Source organism: Tachypleus tridentatus, chromosome 4 (assembly GCF_004210375.1).
Source record: "Tachypleus tridentatus isolate NWPU-2018 chromosome 4, ASM421037v1, whole genome shotgun sequence".
Taxonomy (NCBI): domain Eukaryota; kingdom Metazoa; phylum Arthropoda; class Merostomata; order Xiphosura; family Limulidae; genus Tachypleus; species Tachypleus tridentatus.
In genome coordinates this window covers 4,340,423-4,367,648 of record NC_134828.1, presented here as the reverse complement: position 1 = coordinate 4,367,648, position 27,226 = coordinate 4,340,423, and the positions used below count along the sequence as shown (strand labels likewise).

The window sequence follows — 27,226 nt, the reverse complement described above, 5'->3', positions numbered from 1 at the left end:
TCCTTTTTTAATTAAATAATTAATTTGATTATAGCTATATTTTGTTTGCATCAGTTGCCATTATATCAAACGGGGTTTTTTCATCAATAGCTTATGCAATTTTCAATTTTATAAAATCAATTTTTTTAAATACTTCTTAAGTAAAAAAAAAACAGAAACATAATGAAAATAAATATAGTTTGAAATTATATTTCTACTTGCATATGTAGCATTCTTACCCTTTTTTATTTTTAGCTTATATTTTCACAATTTCCTTCATTTTACCATTCTATTCATCCATAACCTCTATCATATTAAATATTGCTATTATCTAACTCATTATAAATTATCTGTTACCTTCTGTTTTCTAAGTGTTTACCTTTTAATTTATATTTAATGCGATAGGAATTTATTTTCATGCTCAATTTAATGTTCATTAGTTTTCATTATAACGATGCACATGAGATGGCGTTAGTTATACGATTAACTCTGACTGGCAAATAGAAGGGTATTAGTTATTACTGTGAAGACCGAAACCGAGAAAGTTATTCTGGTAATGTTAATATTAATAAATAATGTTGTAAACGAAAACTCAAGTAAAGAGTTTGTTTATTTTCATGCGTTTAATAATTTATTTCATTAAACTTATAATAGTGTATAAAATATGTATATTTTAACTATTAACATCTTACAGCAACAGTAAAGGCTATTATTACTAATTATTAATATTATCAATACTCCATATTTATTATTATTGTTACTTTTGTTTTAATTTCACTTCGACTAGGATCGTTTTACTTTTAGACTCCCACTCTTTTTAAGTTTAACTTAAGCTTTTATCTTTATACTTTATTAATGATAATATGAGACAGTTTAGTTTTATGTTCTTGATTGATATTACAATATTGATGAAAACAAAAAAGACTGAGTTTTAAGTTTTTGAAATGTGGCTGTCGTTTATTAGTTGTCACTCAGTTATAAGTTAAAAATCGAGAGTGCTCATTCAAGTTTGTTTTTATGCATGATAATGGTAGTTTAAGTTGGTTAGGCCTAACGTAAATTAGGGTAGGTATGAAATTAGAGTTTCTGGGTACAAGGCTTTAAGCTAGAGATGAGAAATAAAATATTAGAACTTGTAAAACCAATATCATTTTGAAATATAGCAGATTAGTCTTGATTTCACAGCTTGCTGTAATGCACATTTCACTATTTGTTGGAATGTTCCCTTCCAGTTTATACTCTAAACAGTTATAGTCAAATGGACCATTTCGTATTCAATAGTAATGGTTAACTATAAAACTTTGACATGATATATTGAAGTAATTATTCATAGTTCATAGTATCTCTTGATTAGTTTTGATTTCACATCTTACTGTAATGCCATGTCACTAACTGTACTTTTTTTTTTTTTTTCCCCAGTTTGTACTGTAAATAAATTTATAGTCAAATGAACTATTTTCATATTCAATAGCAATAGCCAACTATGAAACTTTGTCATTATGCATTCAAATAATTATTTCTTGTTTATAGTACCTCTCACTTTTTTTATATACTTGGCAAAAATGATTTCCCGTGTGACTGTACAATACAGAATAGTTTTGAAACAAGTGTAATATTACTGACATGCATTACTACTGAAGCTGTTGAAGGCTGTAGATATTGAATCAAACACAGTAGTAATAATTATATATCAATTTTTAAAACGATTATTTTACTTTGTAAAGGCATGTGGAGAAAGAAAACTTTGACTAGTTTATGAAAAAATAAAAATATATGTGATATTCTGCACAACAGTAAAGAGATGTCTGTGTAATTAAAATTATAAAATCTAAATAAGAAAGTCAGGATATATTTACCAAAGTTGGAAGATGAATAGAACTGTAGGAATTTGTGATGACAAGAAACCCACTTGAAGTAAAAATATATCTCGGGGCTGCTGGTATGGGTATTAACACTTTTACTAACAAAGCAGAGAACAATGTTTCAACCTTCTTAGGTCATATTCAGTTGGTAAGTTACTTTTAATTTTGGTAAATGCAATGTTATGATAATTACATGGGAACCAACTTGGTAGTTTGACTGAAGAAAAAATATTTCTGGCGTGCGAGAGTTACTCAGGGTAATGCTCTGTTGCATGTAGTAAATAAATTATATTGATTGCATGTGAAAGTAATTATCTACACAAATCACTAGTTGGGCCTCTTTAAAATATTGTGTTTGCCTCCTTATTTAATAAAGGTTATTTCCATATTTGAAATGGTTCAGAGAAAGACTTCTAGGGTGAAAGGATTATTTTACTAGGATAAGGTTATTTCCTCTTGAAAACGTGGTTAATATTTAATCTTACTGAAGTTTACAATGTTATCCAAGAAATTGATAGGATAAATGTCTGTGATATTTTGTGCTGTGTACAAAAGACAACAAGATGAATGTAAGTTTAGGTTTTGAAAAGACAATTTTGCTTTATTAATAGGGGTTGACCTTTATAATAATTTGTTGTCTGTATGGTGGTGGTTAGCATTTTATAGAAATTTAAGGGTCTCAAGTAAATGATTTCCTGAAAATTAGTGTCAAATGTTTACATGTTTTTAACTTGACTAATTAAATAAATTTTTTATTTAAGTTTATATATTTTGTGTAATAGGAGACCAAAACTGAACATATTACTCCAAATGAGTAAGGCCTTTTCAGAGTTTTGTACAAACTGATAAAAACCTTCCAACTCTTTTACTCAATATATTTAAACAGGTCAAAGAACCACATATGTTTTTTTCACCACCACTAAACACACAGATATTTAACTTGCACTATATGTGGTTGTCACTTGATTTTAAGGAAATTGTACTCAAGTTAGAGATGTTTTTATGTTGTGATTGTTGCTCCTTGGATAAACAGTTTTTTTAACTTCTTGATTTTGGTCACATATAAAATTTGGCACAGAGACTGATGTTTTAACTCTAGTAATCTCATAAATATAATTTTATTTAATTTAATACTGTTTGTGTACAAAACTGCCTTTGTCTCATTTACAATACCTATTTTTCCCTTCTGTTGTTAATTATTTAATATTCCTGATTTTTGTAATTACTGAAATATTATAAGCTTTTTGGTATATCTTTCGTTAGTTCTTTTTATGTTTTATCTGTCAAGAGTTCTGAAATGCCGTTATCTTAATATTTATGTTTTAGATTTGATTGACATGTTTTATTAATCTTAAGAGTTTCTGGGTAGTTTATGAGCAAGTCTGTGTTTTGGTCAATTTGTTCTCAGTAATATGTCTGAAGTGAAGAGACTTGTGGCAGCCATCATCCAGTTTCTTGGAGACCAGCTTCATAATGGAGACTTAACATCAGATGCAAAGGAAAGCCTTGAAGGTAAGGGTACATTTACTAAGTGGGTTATTTCCAGTACAATAAACATCAAGGTTATTTACTGATGGACTAGAATTAGCCAACCAAGTATATCAGATTCTATATATAGTCCATTTCTCAGTGTCTTACTAGTCTTACAGACCAATTTATTTTACCCAGTTTCTTGCCTGTGTGGATAATGCTGCTTATCAAACTGTGTGTAGCTGAAGATGAATTGCATCATGTTTACATCATTTGTATTCCAGGAAAAGCAAGATTAAGCACTTATCCACCACTGTTGCAAGCATTTACAATTAGGAATGTGTGACAGAGATATACAGTAGTACTACAAACTGTATCTGTTAGTAGGAATGTGTGACAGAGATATACAGAAGTACTACAAACTGTATCTGTTAGTAGGAATGTGACAGAGATATACAGAAGTACTACAAACTGTATCTGTTAGTAGAAATGTGTGACAGAGATATACAGAAGTACTACAAACTGTATCTGTTAGTAGGAATGTGTGACAGAGATATACAGAAGTACTACAAACTATATCTGTTAGTAGGAATGTGTGACAGAGATATACAGAAGTACTACAAACTGTATCTGTTAGTAGGAATGTGTGACAGAGATATACAGAAGTACTACAAACTATATCTGTTAGTAGGAATGTGTGACAGAGATATACAGAAGTACTACAAACTGTATCTGTTAGTAGGAATGTGACAGAGATATACAGAAGTACTACAAACTGTATCTGTTAGTAGGAATGTGTGACAGAGATATACAGAAGTACTACAAACTGTATCTGTTAGTAGGAATGTGTGACAGAGATATACAGAAGTACTACAAACTGTATCTGTTAGTAGGAATGTGTGACAGAGATATACAGAAGTACTACAAACTGTATCTGTTAGTAGGAATGTGTGACAGAGATATACAGAAGTACTACAAACTGTATCTGTTAGTAGGAATGTGTGACAGAGATATACAGAAGTACTACAAACTGTATCTGTTAGTAGGAATGTGTGGATTCCTGAGTAGCTTACTGAAGTGGACCATAACAAATGGTTTTTACCTTTTCTCACTCCAAAACTGTTTGCATGCACTTCTGCTGCCAACAGGGTATTCACCTAGATCCCAAGTTTCGTCTCTGAGAAGTTGTGCTTCCTGTGGTCCCTGAGGCAAAGTTTTTGAGGCTTATTTTTGACTGCAAGTTGGCCTTTATTCCACACACATCAAGCAGCTATGAGTCTAGTGTACAAGGGCACTGAACATTCTCAGTGTCCTATCTTCCATCTCTTGGCAAGCAGATTGATGTTCTATACTAAAAATCTATCATACCCTTTTCAATCAAAACTGGATTATGGGCCTCAGGTCTGTGACTCAGTCAGGATCTTGGTCTTGAAGATGTTGGACCTTGTTCACCATTAGGAACTTCAACCCTGCATAGGAGCTTTTTGCACTTCTCCAATCCAGAGTTTGTACACTGAGTTTTGTGAATTTCCTCTATATCTTCACCATTTGCAATTCTCTTTACTGTATGCTTCAGAACTTCAATTTTTACCACCAGTGTTTATGCTTTCATTCCTCAGTGGGCCATGCTTTTTCAGAATAGTAAGTCTGCAATTGTTCCTTTTGGCCTTTGTATCCAGGTGCTGTTGGATTAATTGGGTCTGTCCTTGGATAACAATACTGTATCCACTGATCAGTCCATCCCACCATGGCGAATTGGCAGTCAACTTGAGTGAGCAATGTGATAAGCTTTTCCAGATCAAACCTTCTATTGCTCTTTGGACATCTTGCTTTCAGAAGGATCAGAAGGAGGAAGTTGTTCTGGCTAAGTTACACATTGGTCACAGTTTCTAACTCATTGCTCTATTATCTGGTACTGATGCATCAGTGTGTTGTTTGTGTGATGCTTAGGTCACAATAAGTCACATTTTACTGTCTTGTCATCATTACAACTTTCAACGATGGCACCATTTTAAACATGTTCTGTCCCAAAGTTTATTTATAACGATAGATCGGTGTCATTGACGATGGTGACACTGTCCACCTTACAAATGTTTTTAGTTTTTTAAAGGCCATTAACCTTTTTAATGCTATTTAAGTGTTTAATTTATAAATTAGACATTTTAACATTCATCATCATAATGTAGCTTTATCTTAACATTTCCTTTCAAAACAAAGATGTCTTATTTTTCTAAGCTCCAAGACTCAGTTTCTGTGTTGTTTTTTTATGAAGTTGCTATACAGTGTCTAGAAACAGCATACGCGAGTTCGTCCACGATAGTCCCACTTCAGCTTCGGTCACTACCAACCGATCTCTTCTTGACATTTTTAGAGATGCAACACAACAACAGTGGTCTCTGGTATGTAGAATGTTTTACTGTTGGTATTTTGTGGTTCATCTTAAGTGACTCAAACTATCTAGTTGCCTGGTTATTTGAGAATTATTTTTCATAACTTTTTGAGAACTAGTTGTGAAAGTTTGCACAGTAAAAGTAAATATTGTTTTGAATTAATGTGCATTGGGCAGTTTGTCAAAAAACCAGGTGCACTTGATAAAAACTATTCCATTGAAGAAAGTGGAATTTTTGTTATTGTCGTGCTTATTACATAAAAGTAAATGTTTGACTTAATTTCCTGTGTCCTAATAAGATGATTAGAACAAATGTGACATATCTTCTACAAATGTTGTGTTACAGGTTGCAAGATTATTTACTGTGCATTAAGTAATAATTCAGTAGATCATAAGAGTTCATAGTTTAATTTCCTGAGTCTATTGTGTTAGCATGAATTGTGGCCAGAGTTAACGAAGTATCATAGACATGTTTATTAAGACAGTATGTAATTCTGAGTATATTTATTCCAGCATCTGGAACCTTTGGCACCCAATCTTGCATTCAGAGTTGTACTGATACACTTCTACAGTAAACCTTTGATGTAAAGTTCTGTTAAGTAAAATAAATTTAAACTTTTGTTATAATATTCTTTGTATCTGGAGTGAGGGATAAATAAGTCAGCATCTGGTCATTTCTTTAGCAATCAGGAGTCTGGTGTGTTACTGTTTTAGAACATGAGCACTAAAACATACTTTATGGACTAAAAATTGTGATATATGATTTTTTAATTTGATGCATACAAATACAGTTTCTAAAATTTGGTATCCAAGTGACATTTCAAGATTTAGTCATCAAGTTAACTGAATTCTTAAGACATGCTTATAAGTTATATGTTGCTTGTAATTTTAATTAAGTTGTTTACTTCAGGGTGATGATGGGTCATCTAGTTTACCACCAAAAGCATGTGAACAAGACAAAGAGAAGGCAGAAAAACTAAAAAATGAAGGTAATTGTATGAAATAAGTTGACAGAAATGTCTCTGGTGTCTTAGTAAATACAGATAGCTGGGACATAACTGCTTTTGCAATTAACATTTTCATTTGAAACCCTGAAGTGAATCACTTTTACATGGTGCTAATGTTTTCTTTAGATGTAAAATTAATTATTTAAAAAAAATATAAAAACTTCTGTTTTCTGTATATTTATTACTATACAAGTGCAAGCTGTCTGATCTTATTTTTAAGATTATTAAACTTATGGCTGGAGGGGGGGGGTGATTAGGAACAATCTCGTTAGAAGACAGAAGAGTCTGTATCATTAACATGTTGACTCCCACATGACCCATCAGTGAGTTGTGTTATATTTGTTTTTTAAAGGGCAACTAAATCCACCTATCTTTTATTTTTTTAAGTTTTTTTATTAACCAGATAGTTGTATATAGTATATGAAAATAAGCTAAGCAAATGACTTTAAACAAAAATGGATACAAGAAAAAAGAATTTTGCAACAAAATTGTTATTTGGACAAAGTGAATGTTAAAAAATAATATTTTAAGTATAATGTGTACATTTCCCAACACAGTTTCCAAAATAGATTAAAAAAGAAATAAATCAGTTCATAGGGACAAATAAAAATAATGAATAGTAAGAAAGCAGTTTATAGTGACAAATAAAAATAATGAACAGTAAGAAAGCAGTTTATAGTGACAAATAAAAATAATGAACAGTAAGAAAGCAGTTTATAGTGACAAATAAAAATAATGAATAGTAAGAAAGCAGTTTATAGTGACAAATAAAAATAATGAATAGTAAGAAAGCAGTTCATAGTGACAAATAAAAATAATGAACAGTAAGAAAGCAGTTTATAGTGACAAATAAAAATAATGAATAGTGAGAAAGCAGTTCATAGTGACAAATAAAAATAATGAATAGTGAGAAAGCAGTACATAGTGACAGTCATTATTTTAGGTATAATTTGTCGTTTATTGAAACAAGTAATGCATAGAGCAGGGTCACCTTTACATTCATCACAGTATGTGTGAACGGTTTTCGTTTTTCTCTCTGTTTCTTTTGCAGTCATTATCTTATTTCACTGTAGCAAATAATACATCTTTTACAAATAATCCTATGAGACTTGTATCTTTCAGCATAATTCTTCATAATGTGTTGTGTCTTCCTGATGTTGTCCTTGGTGTTACTGCTGTTTGAGCATTTACTTGACACAGCAATTCAATGATTGACTTTCAAAACTCGTGCATTTCTAGTTTTTGTGTGTGTGGTTTATTGAATAATGCCAGAGCATTTATTACTGGTGTGTTTAGTAAATACTCAAAGTCAATCTTATGATACCATTTAATTTTCTTACAAAGTGGCAAGAAATAACTGGACATTTGATCAAATATGTCTATTTCTTGTTTTATGATATTGTAATTACAAACCATTTCTGTTTTTTTGACATCCACATCACTGATTTTCCATCCAGTTTCTTTGAAGCTCAGATCGTGCTTCATTGACAACATAAGAACATCATATTTGTCCTTCCATTTTCCAATCACAATTTCATCTACCTGCAATTTCTCCATTCTTTAGTTTTGCACTTATAAATATCTTGGGGTCACCCTTTCTGTTGCTGTGTATCATCTTTTCCAACAAAAACAGTGTTGGTATAGGTGTAACCTTGGGGACCACACAGTTTAATACACTTTCAAACCATATTTATGTGCATTCCCAGAATTATATTGACTAAACAGTTGGCACCATCACCATGGTGATAATTAAGATTTGTTTCTTTGACTATAAGATAATAGATATCATTATTGACCATGAGGTCACACATGTTGAAAGGTGTTACTATAGCATTTGTAAGTGATTAAAACGTTTTTGGATGGAACCGCATACTTGGTGTCATCCATAAGTTGGAGTGTACTGCTGGGCCTTACCATTAACTTCGGTTTCAGACTCTGTATCTTCAGATGTGAGGGCTGGTGTCATCCATAAGATGGAGTGTACTGCTGGGCCTCACCATTAACTTCGGTTTCAGACTCTGTATCTTCAGATGTGAGGGCTGCTGTCATCCATAAGTTGGAGTGTACTGCTGGCCTTACCATTAACTTCAGTTTCAGACTCTGTATCTTCAGATGTGAGGGCTGGTGTCATCCATACGTTGGAGTGTACTGCTGGGCCTTACCATTAACTTCAGTTTCAGACTCTGTATCTTCAGATGTGAGGGCTGGTGTCATCCATAAGATGGAGTGTACTGCTGGGCCTCACCATTAACTTCGGTTTCAGACTCTGTATCTTCAGATGTGAGGGCTGCTGTCATCCATAAGATGGAGTGTACTGCTGGGCCTCACCATTAACTTCGGTTTCAGACTCTGTATCTTCAGATGTGAGGGCTGCTGTCATCCATAAGTTGGAGTGTACTGCTGGGCCTTACCATTAACTTCAGTTTCAGACTCTGTATCTTCAGATGTGAGGGCTGGTGTCATCCATAAGATGGAGTGTACTGCTGGGCCTCACCATTAACTTCAGTTTCAGACTCTGTATCTTCAGATGTGAGGGCTGGTGTCATCCATAAGATGGAGTACTGCTGGGCCTCACCATTAACTTCAGTTTCAGACTCTGTATCTTCAGATGTGAGGGCTGGTGTCATCCATACGTTGGAGTGTACTGCTGGGCCTTACCATTAACTTCAGTTTCAGACTCTGTATCTTCAGATGTGAGGGCTGGTGTCATTACGAGAAGGTTCACAATCCTCATAACCTTTATTTTTCGTTCCTGAACTTTTCTAAATTTCCAAAGAATCTGATGTTGATTTTAATTTTTTAGAAACAGATAATATTTACTGACACATCAGATTGGTTGGAACTCACACTTCAACATTAAGAAAAGATATTAAAAATATCTGAAAAGATAAATAATAATTATTGTAATGCGTAGATTCGTGCATCAAATATTTTATGCCTCTGAAATTCTCACACAACCCATGGGTTGGTTGTATGGGGCAGTGAGACTAAATGTGTTCTTAGGCCCCAAGCGACCCACCTGCAGTTCATTGGTCAGAAATAACATTTATGGTGTCTTCAACTCATACCTAACATGGTATAAAAATTTTACCATTTCTATAAAAAGTAATTGTAAAATGACTAGTAGGACCCTGGAAAGTTTTGGCAAAATAGGCTTAGGAGTCAACGTGTTAATGATGTCATAGATTAAAACTTTTTGACCTTTCTCTGTTATGGAGAGTAATTAATTGAAGCACAATTTGAATTATAGATGGAGACAAAGTTTATGGTACTTGAAGTAGACTGTTTGAAATATCTGCAAAAATTAATATTTTAAGTATCAGTTGTTATTGAGCATTATTATAAAATTACCTGATGAAGCTGATATCATGAAAAAATATGGATGGGCAAATTAGAAACTATTTTAGGTGAAAGACTAGTGTTGGTTTTGACATGATTGAGAAAAAGCCATAGGGCTTTCAAGGTTATGTAAAAATTCATTGGTTATATAATGTTTTGATAAGTAATGGATGGGAGAGTGGTGTCACATGAATAAAGTAATATGAAAATATAGTTTCTAGTGTTTCACATTAAGATTGAGGTAATTCATAAAATTGTTTGATAAAAACCATGAATTTGTAATTCAACTGATTAACTTCTTCTTATAGGAAATAACCTAATGAAACTTGAAAAATATACAGATGCAATAGAATGCTATACAAAAGCTATTATGTTGGATGGTAATAATGCTGTATATTACTGTAATAGGTAAGATCTGTATCCTTACATTTTTTTATGAAAATGTGTGTCGTTATTGTCCAATGTTTAACCATATGTACATGAGAGAGATTAAGAAGACAGTTTATTATGGCATGTAAATATAGTTAAATGTTACTATTATGTAAGTTTTATCATGATTTTTCAAGCTGTTATTATGGCATGTAAATATGGTTAAATCTTACTATTATGTAAGTTTTATCATGACTTTTTAAACTGTTATTATGGCATGTAAATATGGTTAAATCTTACTATTATTTAAGTTTTATCGTGACTTTTTAAACTTATTATGGCATGTAAATATGGTTAAATCTTACTATTATTTAAGTTTTATCGTGATTTTTTAAACTTATTATGGCATGTAAATATAGTTAAATCTTACTATTATTTAAGTTTTATCGTGATTTTTTAAACTGTTATTATGGCATGTAAATATGGTTAAATCTTACTATTATTTAAGTTTTATCATGACTTTTTAAACTGTTATTATGGCATGTAAATATAGTTAAATCTTACTATTATGTAAGTTTTATCGTGACTTTTTAAACTGTTATTATGGCATGTAAATATAGTTAAATCTTACTATTATGTAAGTTTTATCGTGACTTTTTAAACTGTTATTATGGCATGTAAATATGGTTAAATCTTACTATTATTTAAGTTTTATCATGACTTTTTAAACTGTTATTATGGCATGTAAATATGGTTAAATCTTACTATTATTTAAGTTTTATCATGACTTTTTAAACTGTTATTATGGCATGTAAATATGGTTAAATCTTACTATTATTTAAGTTTTATCGTGATTTTTTAAACTTATTATGGCATGTAAATATAGTTAAATCTTACTATTATGTAAGTTTTAAATCCTTGATTTTCTTATAAAATATTTTAAATTCTCAGTTTTTCCTGGTTGTGAAGATTCTCTCTTGGTCTTTCCACTTTTCTAATGTGCTTAAAGTGCAGGATGTATTGTAGATTACATATTATGATAGTTATTACTTAGACAAAGCATGATTTTTATAGCCACAATCTTATTTCTTTATGTAGCTATGAACTAGATAGCTTGTCTACAGTTTGATACCAAAATTAGTGACATAAATTATTACAGTCTACTGTTTGATACCAAAATTAGTGACATAAATTATTACAGTCTACAGTTTGATACCAAAATTAGTGACATAAATTATTACAGTCTACAGTTTGACACCAAAATTAGTGACATAAATTATTAGTCTACAGTTACATACCAAAATTAGTGATATAAAGTAATACTATTTTAATAAAAAGTTTAATGCAAGTCAACAAACATGATGACATGACATCTGCCTATAACCTGTGCCGACACGATTAAAAAATCAAAGTCACAAATAAAACAAGATATTCCATAACCCAAGTTGGAAGATAGGTCATCCTCTTTCTATTTCAAAGTCACAAGTAAAACAAGATATTCCATGACCCAAGTTGGAAGATAGGTCATCCTCTTTCTATTTCAAAGTCACAAGTAAAACAAGATATTCCATGACCCAAGTTGGAAGATAGGTCATCCTCTTTCTATTTCAAAGTCACAAATAAAACAAGATATTCCATAACCCAAGTTGGAAGATAGGTCATCCTCTTTCTATTTCAAAGTCACAAGTAAGACAAGATATTCCATAACCCAAGTTGGAAGATAGGCCATCCTCTTTCTATTTCAAAGTCACAAATAAAACAAGATATTCCATAACCCAAGTTGGAAGATAGGTCATCCTCTTTCTATTTCAAAGTCACAAGTAAAACAAGATATTCCATGACCCAAGTTGGAAGATAGGTCATCCTCTTTCTATTTCAAAGTCACAAATAAAACAAGATATTCCATAACCCAAGTTGGAAGATAGGTCATCCTCTTTCTATTTCAAAGTCACAAATAAAACAAGATATTCCATAACCCAAGTTGGAAGATAGTCATCCTCTTTCTATTTCAAAGTCACAAATAAAACAAGATATTCCATAACCCAAGTTGGAAGATAGGTCATCCTCTTTCTATTTCAAAGTCACAAATAAAACAAGATATTCCATAACCCAAGTTGGAAGATAGTCATCCTCTTTCTATTTCAAAGTCACAAATAAAACAAGATATTCCATAACCCAAGTTGGAAGATAGGTCATCCTCTTTCTATTTCAAAGTCACAAGTAAAACAAGATATTCCATAACCCAAGTTGGAAGATAGGTCATCCTCTTTCTATTTGAAAGTCACAAATAAAACAAGATATTCCATAACCCAAGTTGGAAGATAGGTCATCCTCTTTCTATTTCAAAGTCACAAATAAAACAAGATATTCCATAACCCAAGTTGGAAGATAGGTCATCCTCTTTCTATTTCAAAGTCACAAATAAAACAAGATATTCCATAACCCAAGTTGGAAGATAGGTCATCCTCTTTCTATTTCTTCTAGTTTATTTAGCAGCAAATTCATTATAAGTTTCATAGGAGAAATATGTATTAGAGTAGGGTGACTGCATGTTGTGTTAGTAACCAATATTTACTGAGAGACAGTTTCCATATCATTGTTATTGTCACTTAACTAATTTTGGAGTTACCATATTTAATTACCTATAATGTGCTCACAGTTTTGAAAGGTTAAATTGAAGAATTTGGTTTTACACAATTTTTACAAAATATATTGAATAATTTCTATATATAATAAATGACTGTTGATGTATTAGATATTTTTGAAATTATTTAAGTGCCAATTTTACAAAATTAAGCATGCATGTGGTGATACATTAAGATAATCATTCAAAGTTACTTCCTTGTGAACCATTACCTCATTTTCTGATTCCACATCATTCATCCCTTCAATTTCATTGGATGTGCAGCGGTTTTGGAAATATTTAACAATATTTGGTGGTAGATTGTAATAATATACGAAACAAAACTGAACATGTACAAATATAACATGCAGTCAGTTTTCTGGGAAGTGAATAAATGTGAGTTATATTTGGACAAGTGCAGTAAGTCTAATGTAAAACTGACCACTTATTAAAGCACAAACTTTTGTGTATATTAGTTTCTAAATAAAAATCCAGTCAGAAAAACATTTTAAAGATTTTATTTGAAATTAGTTTAGCTACACTGGAAAATACTTTCTTGTTATCACATGTTTCTGTCGTGTATTTGTCAAACTGAACCCACAACAGTGTAATGCATTTTTAAATTTTATATAAGTATAGATGACCATCAATGCACTGACCACTGTTCTCGAAGGTATGACACCTGTGTGAATGACAATACATTTTAAATGCTTAGTAGTAGATAACCTTGAATGGATGTTTGAACTGTATAAAAAATAACCATGTGGTTTCAAAATTAAAAACTGAATATACTCAATGATTTTACTTTCTGTTTTTTTTTTAGGGGGGGGTGCCATGTTACACATTTACAACTTTGATATCAATTGTTGTATCAGTCATTTCTAAAAAAACTGAGTAAATATGTTTGATTCCTAAGCTTAATGTTAATGTTTATTTTTGAAGAATTTTTTTTATGTTGTGTGCAATTAAAAAAGTTGGAATCATGTTGACAAAAGTGTGTGTTAAAGTCCATTAACATCTTGTATTGGCTTACTTGTATACTGTAATAACTGATAGGAAATTTTTATGTGCTACAATCTTTATATCCTTTTTCTGTTTAGTTTTGTTTAGCTTTAAAAAAAATTTTTATGCATAATTTTTAATTTGTTTTGAAAGTTAGATGACTTAAGTGTGTGTTAAAAACATGGCTCATGTTTAATTATCTATTTTTAGGGCAGCTGCCCATAGTAAGTTAAATGACCACCATGCAGCCATACAAGACTGCGAAAAAGCTATTCATATTGATTCAACATACAGTAAAGCGTATGGGCGGATGGGGTAAGTTCAGTAAACTGTTCACACCATGATCTTACAGTTATATAGATTTTAGTTTATATAAGGAATGATTAATACAAGAACACTTCTATTACAGTATAGGTTCATGTTATGGTTATATAGATGTTAATGTATATAAGGAATGATTTAAACCAGAACATTTCTAACAATTACAGTATAAGTTCATGTTATGGTTATATAGATGTTAATGTATATAAGGAATGATTTAAACCAGAACATTTCTAACAATTACAGTATAAGTTCATGTTACAGTTGTATAGATGTTAATGTATATAAGGAATGATTTCAACAAGAACATTTCTAACAATTACAGTATAGGTTCATGTTACAGTTGTATAGATGTTAATGTATATAAGGAATGATTTAAACCAGAACATTTCTAACAATTACAGTATAGGTTCATGTTACAGTTGTATAGATGTTAATGTATATAAGGAATGATTTAAACAAGAACACTTCTAACAATTACAGTATAGGTTCATGTTACAGTTCTATGGATGTTAATGTATATAAGGAATGATTTAAACAAGAACACTTCTAAGAATTACAGTATAGGTTCATGTTACAGTTGTATAGATGTTAATGTATATAAGGAATGATTTAAACCAGAACATTTCTAACAATTACAGTATAGGTTCGTGTTACAGTTGTATAGATGTTAATGTATATAAGGAATGATTTAAACAAGAACACTTCTTACAATTACAGTATAGGTTCATGTTACAGTTGTATAGATGTTAATGTATATAAGGAATGATTTAAACAAGAACACTGCTTACAATTACAGTATAGGTTCATGTTACAGCTGTATAGATGTTAATGTATATAAGGAATGATTTAAACAAGAACACTTCTAACAATTACAGTATAGGTTCATGTTACAGTTCTATAGATGTTAATGTATATAAGGAATGATTTAAACCAGAACACTTCTAACAATTACAGTATAGGTTCATGTTACAGTTGTATAGATGTTAATGTATATAAGGAATGATTTAAACCAGAACATTTCTAACAATTACAGTATAGGTTCATGTTACAGTTGTATAGATGTTAATGTATATAAGGAATGATTTAAACCAGAACACTTCTAACAATTACAGTATAGGTTCATGTTACAGTTGTATAGATGTTAATGTATATAAGGAATGATTTAAACCAGAACATTTCTAAGAATTACAGTATAGGTTCATGTTACAGTTGTATAGATGTTAATGTATATAAGGAATGATTTAAACCAGAACATTTCTAACAATTACAGTATAGGTTCATGTTACAGTTGTATAGATGTTAATGTATATAAGGAATGATTTAAACAAGAACACTTCTTACAATTACAGTATAGGTTCATGTTACAGTTGTATAGATGTTAATGTATATAAGGAATGATTTAAACAAGAACACTGCTTACAATTACAGTATAGGTTCATGTTACAGTTGTATAGATGTTAATGTATATAAGGAATGATTTAAACAAGAACACTTCTTACAATTACAGTATAGGTTCATGTTACAGTTGTATAGATGTTAATGTATATAAGGAATGATTTAAACAAGAACACTGCTTACAATTACAGTATAGGTTCATGTTACAGTTGTATAGATGTTAATGTATATAAGGAATGATTTAAACCAGAACACTGCTTACAATTACAGTATAGGTTCATGTTACAGTTGTATAGATGTTAATGTATATAAGGAATGATTTAAACCAGAACACTTCTAACAATTACAGTATAGGTTCATGTTACAGTTGTATAGATGTTAATGTATATAAGGAATGATTTAAACAAGAACACTGCTTACAATTACAGTATAGGTTCATGTTACAGTTGTATAGATGTTAATGTATATAAGGAATGATTTAAACCAGAACATTTCTAACAATTACAGTATAGGTTCGTGTTACAGTTGTATAGATGTTAATGTATATAAGGAATGATTTAAACAAGAACACTTCTTACAATTACAGTATAGGTTCATGTTACAGCTGTATAGATGTTAATGTATATAAGGAATGATTTAAACAAGAACACTTCTAACAATTACAGTATAGGTTCATGTTACAGTTATATAGATGTTAATGTATATAAGGAATGATTTAAACCAGAACACTTCTAACAATTACAGTATAGGTTCATGTTACAGTTGTATAGATGTTAATGTATATAAGGAATGATTTAAACCAGAACATTTCTAACAATTACAGTATAGGTTCATGTTACAGTTGTATAGATGTTAATGTATATAAGGAATGATTTAAACCAGAACACTTCTAACAATTACAGTATAGGTTCATGTTACAGTTGTATAGATGTTAATGTATATAAGGAATGATTTAAACCAGAACATTTCTAAGAATTACAGTATAGGTTCATGTTACAGTTGTATAGATGTTAATGTATATAAGGAATGATTTAAACCAGAACATTTCTAACAATTACAGTATAGGTTCATGTTACAGTTGTATAGATGTTAATGTATATAAGGAATGATTTAAACAAGAACACTTCTTACAATTACAGTATAGGTTCATGTTACAGTTGTATAGATGTTAATGTATATAAGGAATGATTTAAACCAGAACATTTCTAAGAATTACAGTATAGGTTCGTGTTACAGTTGTATAGATGTTAATGTATATAAGGAATGATTTAAACCAGAACATTTCTAACAATTACAGTATAGGTTCATGTTACAGTTGTATAGATGTTAATGTATATAAGGAATGATTTAAACAAGAACACTGCTTACATTTACAGTATAGGTTCATGTTACAGTTGTATAGATGTTAATGTATATAAGGAATGATTTAAACAAGAACACTTCTAACAATTACAGTATAGGTTCATGTTACAGTTCTATAGATGTTAATGTATATAAGGAATGATTTAAACAAGAACACTTCTAACAATTACAGTATAGGTTCATGTTACAATTGTATAGATGTTAATGTATATAAGGAATGATTTAAACCAGAACATTTCTAACAATTACAGTATAGGTTCATGTTACAGTTGTATAGATGTTAATGTATATAAGGAATGATTTAAACAAGAACACTTCTAACAATTACAGTATAGGTTCATGTTACAGTTGTATAGATGTTAATGTATATAAGGAATGTTTTAAACCAGAACATTTCTAACAATTACAGCAGAAGCTGGCATTAACACAATCTCCACCCTTGTCATAGGGAGCAGAAGCTGGCATTAACACAATCTCCACCCTTGTCATAGGGAGCAGAAGCTGGCATTAACACAATCTCCACCCTTGTCATAGTTGACAGAAGCTGGTATTAACACAATTTCCACCCTTGTCATAGGGAGCAGAAGCTGGCATTAACACAATCTCCACCCGTGTCATAGGGAGCAGAAGCTGGCATTAACACAATCTCCACCCTTGTCATAGGGAGCAGAAGCTGGTAATAACACAATCTCCACCCTTGTCATAGGGAGCAGAAGCTGGTAATAACACAATCTCCACCCTTGTCATAGGGAGCAGAAGCTGGTAATAACACAATCTCCACCCTTGTCATAGGGAGCAGAAGCTGGTAATAACACAATCTCCACCCTTGTCATAGGGAGCAGAAGCTGGCATTAACACAATCTCCACCCTTGTCATAGGGAGCAGAAGCTGGCATTAACACAATCTCCACCCTTGTCATAGTTGACAGAAGCTGGTATTAACACAATTTCCACCCTTGTCATAGGGAGCAGAAGCTGGCATTAACACAATCTCCACCGTGTCATAGGGCAGAAGCTGGCATTAACACAATCTCCACCCTTGTCATAGGGGCAGAAGCTGGTAATAACACAATCTCCACCCTTGTCATAGGGAGCAGAAGCTGGTAATAACACAATCTCCACCCTTGTCATAGGGAGCAGAAGCTGGTAATAACACAATCTCCACCCTTGTCATAGGGAGCAGAAGCTGGTAATAACACAATCTCCACCCTTGTCATAGTTGGCAGAAGCTGGCATTAACACAATCTCCACCCGTGTCATAGGGAGCAGAAGCTGGTAATAACACAATCTCCACCCGTGTCATAGGGAGCAGAAGCTGGTAATAACACAATCTCCACCCTTGTCATAGGGAGCAGAAGCTGTCATTAACACAATCTCCACCCGTGTCATAGGGAGCAGAAGCTGGCATTAACACAATCTCCACCCGTGTCATAGGGAGCAGAAGCTGGCATTAACACAATCTCCACCCGTGTCATAGGGAGCAGAAGCTGGCATTAACACAATCTCCACCCGTGTCATAGGGAGCAGAAGCTGGCATTAACACAATCTCCACCCGTGTCATAGGGAGCAGAATCTGGCATTAACACAATCTCCACCCTTGTCATAGGGAGCAGAAGCTGGTAATAACACAATCTCCACCCTTGTCATAGGGAGCAGAAGCTGGTAATAACACAATCTCCACCCTTGTCATAGGTAGCAGAAGCTGGCATTAACACAATCTCCACTCTTGTCATAGGGAGCAGAAGCTGGCATTAACACAATCTCCACTCTTGTCATAGGGAGCAGAAGCTGGCATTAACACAATCTCCACTCTTGTCATAGGGAGCAGAAGCTGGCATTAACACAATCTCCACTCTTGTCATAGCGAGCAGAAGCTGGCATTAACACAATCTCCACTCTTGTCATAGGGAGCAGAAGCTGGCATTAACACAATCTCCACTCTTGTCATAGGGAGCAGAAGCTGGCATTAACACAATCTCCACTCTTGTCATAGGGAGCAGAAGCTGGCATTAACACAATCTCCACCCTTGTCATAGGGAGCAGAAGCTGGTATTAACACAATCTCCACCCTTGTCATAGGGATAAAGTTAGTGTTTGTGGAAGCCTACATTATGGGAGTTCTTGTAAATAGAAATTTTAATGCTAAAGTGATTGCTTGTGTAGTATAAAGATATAAGGAACTCATTAAATTTGTTTATTGTTCTTCAGGGGTAAACAAACAAGAAATAGAAACCCATTAATAACTTCAAATACAAAACCCCAGATCACCTCAATATGCTTCAGTAAGAAATTTGTACAACTTTACAACTGTTCAAGAGAAAACTAACAGAGAATAGACTTCAAGAAATAAAAATAACTTCAGTTTTCCAAAGTATATGAGCTTCAGAAAGTTGGAAGCTGTAAAATAAAACATGTAAATTTACTGTTTTCAAACTATTTGAGCTAAAATAATCATCAAGCAGATGCAATGTTTATAGATTTACAGATGGTTTCATCAACTGACATGTATGTAGTTATACTAGTGGAAACTTTAACAGCTTTCATCATTTCAGTTATAATTAGAATAGAGTGAAAAACTGAACATTGTAGCTGGTAGTTTTGATTTTTTAAATTGCTTCATCCAAAACAAATGTTAATAAAACTCGCATAAAAGCATTTGAAATCTCAATGTTTCAGTTTTTTTATTTGAATGCAGTTTGAGGGGATATACTAAGTGTATTTTTATGATAGCATTATGTGATTGTATTTCTGTATAAATCCTAGATTCAGAGCTGGAAAAGGACACGTACATATCTGTATTAAAGAATTTAGCATGTATTTCATTTCATCTAGATTTTTATTCAAAGAATTGCTCGTCTTCAAAAGCAATTTTCTTAGCATTTTGTTACAGATCATAATAACATTTGTTAGTATGAGTTACAGAATGCTGTGTCAACACACATTTAATTAATGTGATGTGCATAATAAGTTATTTTCATGGTTATGAAATCTTTAAAACCTAGCACTTTTATCAGGTGAATGTAATACATGGTAATTCACAAGGTGTGTGTAATTATGATACATGGTAGTTCACAAGGTGTGTGTAATTATGATACATGGTAGTTCACAAGGTGTGTGTAATTATGATACATGGTAGTTCACAAGGTGTGTGTAATTATGATACATGGTAGTTCACAAGGTGTGTGTAATTATGATACATGGTAGTTCACAAGGTGCGTGTAATTATGATACATGGTAGTTCACAAGGTGTGTGTAATTATGACAGAATAAAGTTGTATTTTCTTTTCTATACAGTTTAGCATTTGCTAGTCTAGATCAGCATGCTCGTGCACGGGATTGTTACAAAAAGGCAGTAGACATCGATCCTCATAATGAGAGCTATATTACCAACCTTCGGGTAGCAGAGGAGAGGGTGAGGGAAAATCCTATAGGACCAGCCGTAGGTTTCACATGTGTAATTTGTATATCTCTAAGCTAGCTGTAGGTGTCACATGTGTAATTTGTCTATCTCTAAGCTAGCTGTAGGTTTCACTTGTGTAATTTGTATATCTCTAAGCTAGCTGTAGGTTTCACTTGTGTAATTTGTATATCTCTAAGCTAGCGGTAGGTTTCACATGTGTAATTTGTATATCTCTAAGCTAGCTGTAGGTTTCACATGTGTAATTTGTATATCTCTAAGCTAGCTGTAGATTTCACTTGTGTAATTTGTATATTTCTAAGCTAGCTGTAGGTTTCACGTGTGTAATTTGTATATCTCCATTTAAGCTAGTCGTAGGTTTCACGTGTGTAATTTGTATATCTCCATTTAAGCTAGCCGTAGGTTTCACGTGTGTAATTTGTATATCTCCATTTAAGCTAGCCGTAGGTTTCACGTGTGTAATTTGTATATCTCCATTTAAGCTAGCCGTGGGTTTCATCGCGTGTGTAATTTGTATATCTCCATTTAAGCTAGCCATAGGTTTCACGTGTGTAATTTGTATATCTCCATTTAAGCTAGCCGTAGGTTTCACGTGTGTAATTTGTATATCTCCATTTAAGCTAGCCGTAGGTTTCACGTGTGTAATTTGTATATCTCCATTTAAGCTAGCCGTAGGTTTCACGTGTGTAATTTGTATATCTCCATTTAAGCTAGCCGTAGGTTTCACGTGTGTAATTTGTATATCTCTAAGCTCGCTGTAGGTTTCACGTGTGTAATTTGTATATCTCTAAGCTCGCTGTAGGTTTCACGTGTGTAATTTGTATATCTCTAAGCTCGCTGTAGGTTTCACGTGTGTAATTTCTATATCTCTAAGCTAGCGGTAGGTTTCACGTGTGTAATTTGTATATCTCTATTTAAGCTAGCCGTAGGCTGCGTGTGTAACTTGTATATCTCTATTTAAGCTAGCTGTAGGTTTCATGTGTGTTATGTCTATATCCATTTAAGCTAGCTGTAGGTTTCATGTGTAATGTGTATATTCATTTAACCTAGATATAGGTTTCACGTATAATTTATATATCTTCATTTAAATATTGGCTGATACTGAGGAAGTATAATTTACTGTGGTTTTTGATACTTATCAAATTGTTGTAAAAATAAAGGACAGATATGGTGGAATTCTAATAAGAATATCATTTTGTCATTTGTGAAATATGTCTACACAGCTAAGCCTGTCTTGGTACTTTCAGGTAAAACTGATTTCTCTCATAGCAACAGATTAGCAGGTTTCCACAAGGTATTTGTTACAAAGTAATTCTGAATTCTGTGTCATGACTGACTTTCAGAAAGTAAAAGGTTAGACCCAATGTAAAGCATGCACAGTGAAGACAATATTTATATATGTTTGGAAACTACAAGTTTAACAAGTTTGTAGAACAAAGGACAGCACCTTTATTTCATGGTTATTTCTCTAAACTGTCATAGAAATGTATCAAGAATTTGTTAACATTGTAAGTAAAGCTTTAGGAGGGTTTTGCTGTTTACAGGAAGAAGATAGACTTCATTTACCAAACCTCAGTTTGGTAAGCCTAACCTCAGCTTAGGCTTGAAAAAGAGCTTTCTAAGAAATCATATATCAATTTCTGTAATGTTATGTTCTCAGGATACGAGTGCACCTGTGTGACCAAATCATTAGAGAACACTGCTATCTACATCACTACACAACATGTATCATTTCAGCTGTGCTTCCCATGGATAGAACAGGTGATTTCAGTGGAATCACACAGGGCAGCTTAAACTGATTTAGCTTAATGACATTATGGGAGTACTGCATGTACAAGAACACCTTATTTATTTCATAAAACACTGAAGTAAACAGGAACAAGCTAACTTCAGGGGAGAGATGCTACTGAAGTAAACAGGAACAAGCTAACTTCAGGGGAGAGATGCTACTGAAGTAAATAGAAACAAGCTAACTTACTTCAGGGGAGAGATGCAACTGAAGTAAACAGGAACAATAATCAGTGATGACGAGAAACCCACTTGTTGAGAAATTTATATGCAAAAACGGCTCGTTTGGGCTATGTAAAGTGTTTTCTCAGCCCAAACGAGCCGTTTTTGCATATAAACAGGAACAAGCTAGCTAACTTCAGGGGAGAGATGCTACTGAAGTAAACAGGAACAAGCTAGCTAACTACAGGGGAGAGATGTTACTGAAGTAAACAGAAACAAGCTAGCTAACTTCAGGGGAGAGATGCTACTGAAGTAAACAGGAACAAGCTAACTTCAGGGGAGAGATGCTACTGAAGTAAACAGGAACAAGCTAACTTACTCCCGGGGAGAGATGCTACTGAAGTAAACAGAAACAAGATAGCTAACTTCAGGGGAGAGATGCTACTGAAGTAAACAGGAACAAGATAGCTAACTTCAGGGGAGAGATGCTACTGAAGTAAACAGGAACAAGCTAACTTACTTCAGGGGAGAGATGCTACTGAAGTAAACAGGAACTAGCTAACTTACTTCAGGGGAGAGATGCTACTGAAGTAAACAGGAACAAGCTAACTTCAGGGGAGAGATGCTACTGAAGTAAACAGGAACAAGCTAGCTAACTTCAGGGGAGAGATGCTACTGAAGTAAACAGGAACAAGCCAGCTAACTTCAGGGGAGAGATGCTACTGAAGTAAACAGGAACAAGCTAACTTACTTCAGGGGAGAGATGCTACTGAAGTAAACAGGAACAAGCTAACTTACTTCAGGGGAGAGATGCTACTGAAGTAAACAGGAACAAGCTAACTTACTTCAGGGGAGAGATGGTACTGAAGTAAACAGGAACAAGCTAACTTACTTCAGGGGAGAGATGCTACTGAAGTAAACAGGAACAAGCTAGCTAACTTCAGGGGAGAGATGCTACTGAAGTAAACAGGAACAAGCTAGCTAACTTCAGGGGAGAGATGCTACTGAAGTAAACAGGAACAAGCTAACTTACTTCAGGGGAGAGATGCTACTGAAGTAAACAGGAACAAGCTAACTTACTTCAGGGAGAGATGGTACTGAAGTAAACAGGAACAAGCTAACTTACTTCAGGGAGAGATGCTACTGAAGTAAACAGGAACAAGCTAACTTACTTCAGGGGAGAGATGCTACTGAAGTAAACAGGAACAAGCTAACTTACTTCAGGGGAGAGATGCTACTGAAGTAAACAGGAACAAGCTAGCTAACTTCAGGGGAGAGATGCTACTGAAGTAAACAGGAACAAGCTAACTTACTTCAGGGGAGAGATGCTACTGAAGTAAACAGGAACAAGCTAACTTACTTCAGGGGAGAGATGCTACTGAAGTAAACAGGAACAAGCTAACTTACTTCAGGGGAGAGATGCTACTGAAGTAAACAGGAACAAGCTAACTTACTTCAGGGGAGAGATGCTACTGAAGTAAACAGAAACAAGCTAGCTAACTTCAGGGGAGAGATGCGACTGAATTAAACAGAAACAAGCTAGCTAACTTCAGGGGAGAGATGCTACTGAAGTAAATAGGAACAAACTAACTTAGTTCAGGGGAGAGATGCTGCTGAAGTAAATAGGAACAAGCTAACTTACTTCAGGGGAGAGATGCTACTGAAGTAAACAGAAACAAGCTAGCTAACTTCAGGGGAGAGATGCTACTGAAGTAAACAGGAACAAGCTAACTTACTTCAGGGGAGAGATGCTACTGAAGTAAACACGAACAAGCTAACTTCAGGGGAGAGATGCTACTGAAGTAAACAGGAACAAGCTAACTTACTTCAGGGGAGAGATGCTACTGAAGTAAACAGGAACAAGCTAGCTAACTTCAGGGGAGAGATGCTACTGAAGTCAACAGGAACAAGCTAGCTAACTTCAGGGGAGAGATGCTACTGAAGTAAACAGGAACAAGCTAACTTACTTCAGGGAGAGATGCTATGAAGTAAACAGGAACAAGCTAACTTACTTCAGGGGAGAGATGCTACTGAAGTAAACAGGAACAAGCTAGCTAACTTCAGGGGAGAGATGTTACTGAAGTAAACAGAAACAAGCTAACTTACTTCAGGGGAGAGATGCTACTGAAGTAAACAGGAACAAGCTAGCTAACTTTAAGGGAGAGATGCTACTGAAGTAAACAGGAACAAGCTAACTAACTTTAGGGGAGAGATGCTACTGAAGTAAACAGGAACAAGCTAACTTACTTCAGGGGAGAGATGCTACTGAAGTAAACAGGAACAAGCTAGCTAACTTCAGGGGAGAGATGCTACTGAAGTAAACAGGAACAAGCTAGCTAACTACAGGGGAGAGATGCTACTGAAGTAAACAGGAACAAGCTAACTTATTTCAGGGGAGAGATGCTACTGAAGTCAACAGGAACAAGCTAACTTATTTCAGGGGAGAGATGCTACTGAAGTCAACAGGAACAAGCTAGCTAACTTCAGGGGAGAGATGCTACTGAAGTCAACAGGAACAAGCTAGCTAACTTCAGGGGAGAGATGCTACTGAAGTAAACAGGAACAAGCTAGCTAACTTCAGGCTAATCCTTGAATATGCTGAGAAACTCCTGCCACTTCATGATAACTTTACTGTTTTGCTGCAACTATAAAAATTCTTTCAACTTCAGTAAAATAAAAGTTAGCTACATTTTCATGAAATAAATGCAAACTTGTGGATTTTACTTTGAAGACTGTTTCAAGACAATACTTTGAGGTTCTGTTGTTTTAGTAAAAGGAAAACACATTTAGGTAATGTAAAAATTTTTTTTTACATCTATATCCACTGAACTTGCAGAGTATGTGGATAAGACAAATTATTTGTTTAATATTGGCTGACATCAGTGTATTGGTACACCCCTGTTTGTCAGATAACTAAAAATCAATGAGAACACCTGTCGTTAAAACAAAATGCTAATAATACACCTCCACACATTTTAAAATTGTTTCATAACTTGAGAATATTCATCACAAATCTTGTTGAATTCTTAAGTACTGTGCAGGAATTGTGAATATCAGAATTCTTGATTTCTTTCCCATTGTTTGTAGCATACAATATACCTTGGAATTGTGGGAATGGTAGCAACATGATGGATAATCAGTGAGACTAGTTATTTTTAATTAGGGACAACTGCAGGCAGGTGGTTCTTATGTAACTTAGTCTAAAAAAACTTCGTCTCATTGCCACCTGGCTGTGAAACTGAGAAAATAGTAATTCTATGGGTTGTTCACAACAAGAAGAGCATTTAAACACAACAACAAGAAGAGCATTTAAACACAACGACAAGAAGAGCATTTAAACACGACGACAAGAAGAGCATTTAAAGGCATTTGTTACATTTTTTCATCTTCTTTGAGAGCCTGTGTAGCCCACAGTTAGAGAACACTTGATGAAAATTGTGCATGGTGTCCATGCATGTTAGTTCCAGTCACAGGAGAAGACAGAACCATTTAGTTGTTATTTTGTTTGGGCAGAGTATTCCTGATGAAACTTTGTAAAATGGACATCAACTGCCTGTTGTGGAGACACAAGTGTAGAGGACAACACTTCAAGAATTTTTCTCCTTTCGTTTTTACAACAGGTCCATTCTACAAAGTTTCACTTAGTTGTTACTTTGTTATGTAGTAATTATGTAATGTTTCCATATTAACAATTGAAAAATGATATTGAACAGTTATAAGAAGATACACAATTATTAAATATTGCGTTAAGAGTTTCATTTTCTGTCAACTTATTGTGTGTTCAAAATTCCTTAACATTTTGTGAATATATTGTTAACCACTTTCCTAATTACAAGTGACTGATTTTACACAATTTTGATTGAAATGGAAGCCTAATAGACAGTAAACTAGCAATTTGTGGCTTGAAACAAAAGTTTTAAAGTAAATAAATTACTGTGTCATTTTTGTAACTCATACATGGTTTTGGTTTACTGGTAGCTATATTTGACTGACAGTTTGTTCAGGATAAAAGTTTTGGTTTACTGGTAGCTACATTTGACTGACAGTTTGTTCAGGATAAAAGTTTTGGTTTACTGGTAGCTACATTTGACTGACAGTTTGTTCAGGATAAAGTTTTGGTTTACTGGTAGCTACATTTGACTGACAGTTTGTTCAGGATAAAAGTTTTGGTTTACTGGTAGCTACATTTGACTGACAGTTTGTTCAGGATAAAAGTTTTGGTTTACTGGTAGCTACATTTGACTGACAGTTTGTTCAGGATAATAGTTTTGGTTTACTGGTAGCTATATTTGACTGACAGTTTGTTCAGGATAAAAGTTTTGGTTTACTGGTAGCTACATTTGACTGACAGTTTGTTCAGGATAAAGTTTTGGTTTACTGGTAGCTACATTTGACTGACAGTTTGTTCAGGATAAAGTTTTGGTTTACTGGTAGCACATTTGACTGACAGTTTGTTCAGGATAATAGTTTTGGTTTACTGGTAGCTACATTTGACTGACAGTTTGTTCAGGATAAAAGTTTTGGTTTACTGGTAGCTACATTTGACTGACAGTTTGTTCAGGATAAAAGTATGACAGTGTAAAAATTGGCAGGAATAAAATATATATTTTTGATCCAATGTGGTCTGTTGATTAGCATGTATCTCAAGATATGTAGTTTATGCCCCATTACTGCAGAAAAAACAATTCTTGGTGCAGTGGGGCCATAGGTGGATTTTTAGAGTAATAGTTAAATTCTA

General features: G+C 33.4%; 1 protein-coding gene across 1 annotated transcript in view; it reads left to right on the top strand.

Moving 5' to 3' along the window:
- The first annotated feature begins 415 nt into the window (after positions 1-415).
- The window catches only part of LOC143248475 (small glutamine-rich tetratricopeptide repeat-containing protein beta-like), a 31,952-nt gene continuing 5,141 nt past the window's right edge, over positions 416-27,226 (top strand). The window contains 8 exon segments of the mRNA XM_076496874.1: positions 416-532; positions 3,250-3,353; positions 5,584-5,624; positions 5,627-5,710; positions 6,611-6,689; positions 10,355-10,454; positions 14,251-14,355; positions 20,415-20,559. Coding sequence (XP_076352989.1) covers positions 3,254-3,353; positions 5,584-5,624; positions 5,627-5,710; positions 6,611-6,689; positions 10,355-10,454; positions 14,251-14,355; positions 20,415-20,559 — 654 coding nt within the window. The 5' untranslated portion in view covers positions 416-532; positions 3,250-3,253.